Here is a 7800-nt window from a genome sequence, read left to right as displayed (position 1 = left end):
ATCGTGTTGACTGCACGTCCTGTCATTACTGTGATTCCACGCCATCTCTTGGCCCGCAGAGAGAGCAAGACTTCCATTCTTTATTTCATTTCTTGGCACCTTGTCTGAGACACTTTTCTCCATCTTTCAAACATGAAATATCAACGCCTCGCCTCTTTGGGCATTGCTGCGCTGAGTGCCGCTGCGACGGTCTCTGCCAACCCTCTGCTGAATCGCGAATCTGAGGGCCAATGCCCCCCAGGCTACACTCAGAGTGTCTACTACAAGACTATCACCCTCCAGCCCACTTCTACTGCGCCAGCCGCACCAACCTCTACGCTCGCCAGCGCAGGTGAAGGCCAATGCCCTGTTGGCTACACCCAGAGCGTCTACTACAAGACGATCACTCTGCAGCCCACCTCAACCGCATCGGTTGAGACAACTTCTGCACCCGTTGTTGAACCAAGCTCTACCCCTGCTGTCGAGTCAAGCTCTACCTCGGTTGATCAGGTTACTACTCTACACTCGTCTTCCACGGTCATCGTGACCGAGGTCGTGACTGCAACCCCTGCGGTCGCCACCACGAGCTCCGCGGTCGAGAGCGCTGCACCAGTTGCCACTACCTCCTCCGTGGCCGAAGCTTCCCCTGCTGCTGAGACTAGTGCTGCTGTGGAGGCTACCTCTTCTTCCTCTACCTCGGTCTTTGAGGTGACGACTAATGCCGCTGCCAATGCCGCCGCAACTACTGCTGCCGCTCAGCCGACCTCTGAGGCTGTTACCACCGAGGTTGCAACTACTGAAGCTGCCGCGACCACTGAAGCTGCTGCTCAGCCTACTCCTGAAGCCGCTACCACCGAGGCTGCTGCCACTACCGAGGCCGTCGTTCAGTCTACCCATGAAGCCGTTGCCGTTGAAGCCGCTACCACCGAAGCTGCCACTACCCAGGCTGCTGCTACCACCGAGGCCGTCGTTCAGTCTACCCCCGAAGCCGCTACCACTGAGGCTGCCACTACCGAAGCTGCTGCTACCCAGGCTGCCGCCACTACCGTCGAATCCGCATCTACTTCTACCAGCTCGACCGCAGCTAGCGCCGCAACCTCGTCTGCCTCCAGCTCCAGCTCCTCTTCCACCTCCACCAGTGCCCTGAGTTCCGAGTACTCGGGAGAAGCAACCTTCTACGGCGGTAACGTCTCGGGCGGAACCTGCTCGTTCACTGAGTACACAATCCCCTCTGGCCTTTTCGGCACGGCTCTCTCTTCCCAACGCTGGGACAACGCAGCTGAATGTGGTGCTTGTGTCGAGGTCACTGGCCCTAGCGGTACCAAGATCAAGGCCATGGTAAGTCTTATCCCCTAAGCACTGCTTCCCTACGCGCTTTCATTCGTGTCTCTAACAAACTTCAAGGTTGTTGATGAATGTCCCGAGTGCGACTCCAACCACCTCGATCTCTTCGAGAGCGCCTTCTCTGAGCTGGCCGACACCTCCAAGGGCGTTATCAGCATCGACTGGGAATACGTTGCCTGTGGTATCACCTCGCCTATCGAACTGGTCAACAAGAGCGGCACCTCCGCCTACTGGTTCGCCATGCAGGTCGTCAACTCCAACCTGCCCGTTACCAAGCTCGAGGTCAGCACCGACAGCGGTAGCACCTGGCAATCCACCACTCGCTCCTCCTACAACTACTTCGAGAACCAAAGCGGTTTCGGTACCGACACCGTCGATGTCCGTGTCACTGCCGAGGGTGGTTCTCAGATCACCGTCAAGAACGTCAGCGTCTCGTCTGGCTCGTCTGTCACTGCTTCCTCCAACTTTGAGTAAACACGTGATTTGACCTGACTGACTAGCTGTTTGCGATGATGGGATATGATGTTGTACCTTTTCTTCCCCTTCTCTATAAATCTAATTCTCTGGAAGTGTGTGCCGGGATCGGTCACACTTCTGCTTCCTTTGTGCATTAGCGCTTGACTTGAGGGCTTCTTTTCACAAATCATACAACCTTCTTGTATATACTTGTTGGTTTCCTTTCAGAAACCACCTTAGATCACCACTATTACTACTTATGTCTAAAAAACGGCACTGATCCTGGCAACTACCACCCTTTCTAGCGTCATCTGCTTCGCCTTGGGACTATCATGTGATTTATTATGTTATCAAACTCGTACTATTCTCCACCGCGCGGAAATACAGATATTTGGGTGATTTGCGAGCCCCACATCCCTTCTATTGGACTACATAGTATAATCGAAGACCTCTTCCTCCGGTTTGAGATAACGACTATTCGATTAGTAACTAAAATGTAATCAGCCAATAGATGCTAGAAGGGATCATACAAATTACCCTCATCAGTTGAATCAGTATAATTACCTCTACCATCCACCCAATAACACATATCACATCGCATGTAGGATAATGTAATCACGTGATACGAAGCTAGTAAACAACCCATATACAGCCTAGTCAAGACCACGAGTACTTACTTACCCATAAGTGACACGGTCCAGGATGTATGGAATCCAATACTAATGGTAGTGACTTCATGAGGCAAGGTGGTAAACTAGACTAGCGATGGGATTATTTCTTTCGTATCATCTGCAAGCTATGTACAGGAATAAGTGATTAGTACTACTAGTATTTACTGACAAGTAGCCAATGGTGATGGAAACATGATCTTTGTAAGTATCATTGGGTGGATCCAGTTGGGTTGTGATAGGCTGGAGGTTGCAATGGCATATGGAGAGAGCATGGTAAGACTGAGTGTGGGGAGGGGATGATGAAGTTGAACATGGGGAAAGTGAAACTGGCTTGTGAATGAATTGGAGGCAGAAGTCCAGACTCTGGTGTTACTGATTACTAGTACTATGTATGTATTTTTCAGTACTGGTAAAGTAGTGGAGGAGTATTGGGAGAGAGGGTCAATGGAGACACCAATGATGTTGTAATTTATGTGCTGCTGAGTGATCTACTACTCTATTGGGTGCAGGCAGGACCTTGCATCAGCTGGACAAATCACTCTTATATTTGATTTCTTATCCGATATCTGCTCTGCACGAAATCATTACTAGAATCAGAATCATACCGAGATCAGACTTGAAATGAGCTTGCATTCCGATAACACGCCGTGGTGTCCTAGGCTCCATGGCCATCGGATCATCCACTCCCAGCCATAAGTTTCGCCGTCCCATCCTTAAGAATAGCATACAGAAAGAAATCACAGCAGGGGTAAAAACAAGTACGGGGAAATAGAAACAGGATACCCACCCCAGGCTAAGCAATTAAAATAAAGATCGGAGAAGAACCACATCGTCTCCCTCACAACAAGAACCGGACATCATAAGACTGTACCTTGCAAATAACTGACATGAAAAGTAAAAGTGGAAACAGGGAGAGATCAGGCAAAGTCTGTTCAAAGAAAGGGGAGAAGCTGTTAGGGTAAAGGTTAAAGGGGGGAAAGTGAGAGCGAAGAGGGAGGAAAACAAGCGACAAAATCGACGCTGTCTCATGTCTCCCATGGTAAACAGGTCGTAGCACATGGTGAGTATAAAGGAAGGAGATCATGCAGTCACACTACATTCTCTGCACGCGCAGTGATGCAAATTGCTTGAGATTAAACCTGGCCTTGGTCGATGTCAAGGGGCTCCAGCTCCTTCGAGTCTTCGTAGTCTTCAAACTCAAGGCCTGCGTCGCGGCAGCGCTGAAGCCATTTCAGCGCAATGTCACCCCGACGGTTGACCTCGATCTTCAGTTTGGAGTTCTGCGAACTGATTTCGCTGATTGCATGGCTCGTAGTCATGTTGTTTTGATCCCAACGTTCGCTCATGGTTTTCTTTTCTTCGTGTAGCTGACATATATATTCAATTGCGCGCTGCAAGATGGCGCCCTTATTCTTGTCACAGTTGGGGACAAGGCGAGCAATCTGGTTGATGCCCTCGTTGATTGCCTCACGGCGTCGCCGCTCCACTAAGTTCCCGTTAGTGGGTACACATATGAGAAATGGAGAGAAAGCCGAATCGCTATACCTTCTTTGTGATTGTTTTTGCGAATCTGATGCCATTCAGGAGAGCCTACGGAAGGCTTCTGGTTCATGCTCTGTGCTTCGCGAGCAGCGTAAACGGCGGCGGCAGTAGAATTGTGACCGTGTGCGGAACCGATAGCCTGGCCCATATCGTCGCCAAACGTCAAGCCATGGGCGAGATTGTTGTCAAAGGTCGCATCAGGGGGGGGCGGGTATTTGTTCTGAGGAGTGTGGGCGGCGAGGGCCGCCTTAGCAGTGAGGGCGTTATCATCCGAGATGCCGTTTTGGGGACCAACATGCTGCAGGATTTGCTGGTCGATGTTGAGCTCTGTTGCGCCACCCGGAAGATGCGTGTCATAGGATCCAAGAGAGCTATGGGCGAAATTCGGCTGAGTATCTGGGGCGGGAATACTGCCGTTGCTCCCATTGGAGGAACGGTTCAGCCGCTGGGCATCTGGACCGGTGCTGTCGGTACTATCGCGCTTTCGCTTGGCCGTAACACTACCATCGGTAGCACCCAACGACGGGTCAGACATCGTGAAGTATGTCTGATATGACTGCCCTGCGCGTGGCAGTTAGTATCGCAGCGTGTCATTTAGAGAGGCAGCCACTACCTCCGACGCGCACTTACCTGCTAACGATAGGGATTCAGTATAATTACCGGAGTTTCGCTCCAGCTCTAGAGGCCTAATCGAAGCGATTAGGCGATTCCCGTTGACTCTAGAAGTTCTGTTAGTGACCAAGCCGCTTTCGCACGATCAGTACGGTTCAAGATGGTGTAGAATATGATCCGATGGATGAACAAGAAAGAAACAATATTGCACAAAAAGGATATCATTCATTGAATTGCGAAGGATGCATTGGAATAGTCCCAGTGAAGGGCTACAGTTGCTGTGGTGCACAGGTGAGACAGATCTGGTCGGGTTGGTGAGCTAGTAACGCGTTTGCTGACGCGCCCACCTCCGCATCCAAGCACCAACAAGCACCGGACACGAGATGAACGGCGCAACCACCACCAGAGATACAACTACAAACGCGAGATGACACCGGAGTGAAAGCAGTAGGACGGGTACATGAGGAGATGGAAAAGGCAAGACCATGAGATGGAAGCGATATCGGCGACGCGTCGCGAAGACAGCTTTGCGACCGATGAAAGCAGGAAAAAACAGCATCATCTTCCTCGGCCATCGCCCGACCGGGCCATGACGGAGAAGGAGAAGACAAGGGGGCAAGACAAAGCAGAAGCCATGATGCGATGGCGATGCTGATGGCGGTGGACGAACAGCGGAGGAGACAAGAGGCCAGAGAGAGTAGAGGGGCACAGCGCGAACGAAGGGGAGAGTAGGGAGAGCTGGATTGATTACCTTGGGATGGTCTATCTATCACCTGACAGCAAGTCACCTGCCACGGGCAACAACAGAAGGAAGACGCCGGTTCGATCGCAAAAGCTGGAGAACGAAATTTGTTCACGAAAGAAAAGGTCGGGATCGAAGCATCCACATCAAAGACAGCGGACGGATCGGCTTTGAAAACAAGCAAAAAGTTGTGGCGGATTTTACAATGGAAAAAAGGGATACATGGAGGAGTAGAGAGAGAGTCGAGTAGAGAGGGACTGCTCACGTGGCGAGGGACGAGGACGAGAATCAAAGAGAGGAGATCCGCCCGCTACGGCGCCCCAAACAAGCCGCGTGTGTAAAGAGAAGTAACCAAGTAACCAAAAGGCCGGATCACCTGACCCCACCCTCCCAAAGTCGTATGTTAAGTAGTAGATATACTCCCGTGATACTCGCTGCCATGTAGACAGTACTTCTTCTCAAAAAACCTGGGCTATTGTAGTAAGTACGGTTACCCGAAAGAAATCAGAGTGGGTTTATCCTGAGTAAACTTACACACAACGAAGATAGTTTCTACCTACTAAGTAAGTAGTTTCAAATGTCTCTCGTTCAAGTGTGAGGCCAGTCCAGAATCATACCACCACCAACCATTTTCTATAATCGTCATTCTCATTGAGCTTTTTTCTTTAATTCTTTCCCTCGCACATTATTATCTTCCTAACTTTTCTTACCCCCCTCCGCTCCAACCGGTTTTCCTCTTCCCTCCTCCATCTCCTAAATGTCAGGTGCTGCCATCCCGTGCCCCCTCCTCACCCAACTCCCTTGATCACCAATTCTGATTGGTCGGCAGGCCTCCTCTGTCCCGGTGGTCGGAGGAGGGGTTCACCCGGAATCACGTGGAATCCGGCAGCCCTCTTGGCTCGAAAGGGAAAAAGGGGACTGACTGGTGTCCTTTCTGACTTCTCTAGTGTCCTGCAATCGGTCTATTCAAGAACGTAACAGCGATCGAATGAGAAATGTCCTGTTATCCTGCAGAAGTCCATTATTGGAGTGGGAACGTCGCTGCGCCATGGAGGGTGCCTGCTCATCCCGGTCGGCCCGTCCCTTCCAAGTAGCAACCAGTTACTGGATAGTAGTAGTAACTACTACTACTAGTTATCTACTGGGAGTACTAAATGAGTTATTTTGAGTCGAGTCAGCACAATAGTCTAGAGTCACTACGGTGGCTTGTCTCTGATCCCCTCCCCTTAGCTGCCGATCTCTTTTTTGCAGTCTGAACTTTCTAGTATGTCGTCATGATCCGACTATCCAGTCATCCACTACCTTTGCACACCACCCCCCCCCCCTGTTTTCTGCGAACGGGTCATAGATACTAGACTACTCGTAGTGATGTCGAATCGTCAATGTACCAGGTAGTTAGTGGTAGGGAAAGCCCTCCATTTGGCATAAATCAAAACCACGATGGTGCCTCCATGCCCTCCCCCCATTCCGCAGTAACTCTGTTTTCCTTCGAACCAACCCGGGTCGATTTCACAATCTTTCCAAGGCTGTCCGCTAACTTCAACCGTCACATGTATGGTGCAATGCAACCTATCAGATCCCTCCTCGCGATCTCTACTAGTTCTTCTCCTCACCGAGATGGGCGCGCATCCTCCGAAAGATGCTACCTTTCCTTGTCTAGGGATGCGCGTCAAGGGTTGCATGCAGAACCGGGGGCTACCCGACAGGCAGAGGAAAAAAGCCTCCTTCCAAGATTCAGCAGTTGACTCTGAGGAACTAAGAAGTCCATCTGATGGGTGAAGTCGCTGATCAGTTGGGTCATGAGATAAGATGCTGGAGTGGATACTCTCTACCTTTAGGTACTTTAGCCTGCGGTAGCGATCATTGTTCGGGGCCCCTCTGATCATCCGGGTTTCTTGCCGCAACAGAACTTGGAGGATATACATTTAGTAGGCGGGTAGTATTCTCCGGAAACGCAGCAATCGGTCTAGATTCGTGCTGGTCGACCCCATTGCGGACGAACAGCCAAGTGACGATGACGAGTTACCATCGCCTGTCACATGGATGATGGTCGAGTCTGACTGGGGGCCAGGCAAGTGTCTCACATGATAGCTCATGGCTCATTGTGGCAACTTGGAAGTTTGGAACCTGTCCGTCTGTCGGTCGGTCAGTCGACGAGATGTACTTCGCTCTCCGATAAGAAGTCCACTGGGAGCAGTCCACTAGATCAAAGGACAAGGTAGAGAGCCCAAAGCGCATGAAACAGAACAAGTGAGCATGAGAATGGTGCCCAGATAAGCTTCCTACATAGCAGGGGACGGGGCATATCCAAGACTCCCAATGGTGCCAGAAACCAAATCCTTGGACATGCATTGCGACTTTCATTCTCCCTTTCCATGCCCAAAGGAAACCAGTATATGCTATATTTGTTTTACAAAATGCCGACTCTAGTGACGCCATCTGAAATGGAATTAG

The 7800-nt window shown here is 50.8% G+C and overlaps 3 protein-coding genes across 3 annotated transcripts; 1 reads left to right on the top strand and 2 right to left on the bottom strand.

Moving 5' to 3' along the window:
- Positions 1-132: 132 nt before the first annotated feature.
- Positions 133-1797, top strand: ASPBRDRAFT_198976 (putative extracellular cellulase CelA/allergen Asp F7-like; the record flags this gene model as incomplete). The annotated part of the gene is made up of 2 exons (XM_067621269.1): positions 133-1317; positions 1384-1797. 2 exons carry the CDS (start codon positions 133-135, stop codon positions 1795-1797), a joined length of 1599 nt encoding a protein of 532 aa, XP_067475796.1.
- Positions 1798-3583: 1786 nt separating this feature from the next.
- Positions 3584-4527, bottom strand: ASPBRDRAFT_133107 (putative HLH DNA binding protein (Penr2); the record flags this gene model as incomplete). The annotated part of the gene is made up of 2 exons (XM_067618498.1): positions 3584-3936; positions 3996-4527. 2 exons carry the CDS (start codon positions 4525-4527, stop codon positions 3584-3586), a joined length of 885 nt encoding a protein of 294 aa, XP_067475795.1.
- A 2093-nt stretch (positions 4528-6620) lies between these two features.
- Positions 6621-7575, bottom strand: ASPBRDRAFT_304662 (uncharacterized protein). The gene has a single exon (XM_067622785.1). The coding sequence runs from the start codon at positions 7269-7271 to the stop codon at positions 6726-6728; it is 546 nt and encodes a 181-aa protein (XP_067475794.1). The 5' UTR covers positions 7272-7575; the 3' UTR covers positions 6621-6725.
- Positions 7576-7800: the final 225 nt, after the last annotated feature.

This window comes from Aspergillus brasiliensis (assembly GCF_001889945.1).
Source record: "Aspergillus brasiliensis CBS 101740 unplaced genomic scaffold ASPBRscaffold_12, whole genome shotgun sequence".
Classification (NCBI taxonomy): Eukaryota; Fungi; Ascomycota; class Eurotiomycetes; order Eurotiales; family Aspergillaceae; genus Aspergillus; species Aspergillus brasiliensis.
This window is presented reverse-complemented; position numbering and strand designations above follow the sequence as displayed.

Bases quoted from the DNA above. Each gene is read 5' to 3' on its own strand.
- ASPBRDRAFT_304662 (XM_067622785.1), bottom strand. From the start codon at position 7,271: ATGTATATCCTCCAAGTTCTGTTGCGGCAAGAAACCCGGATGATCAGA.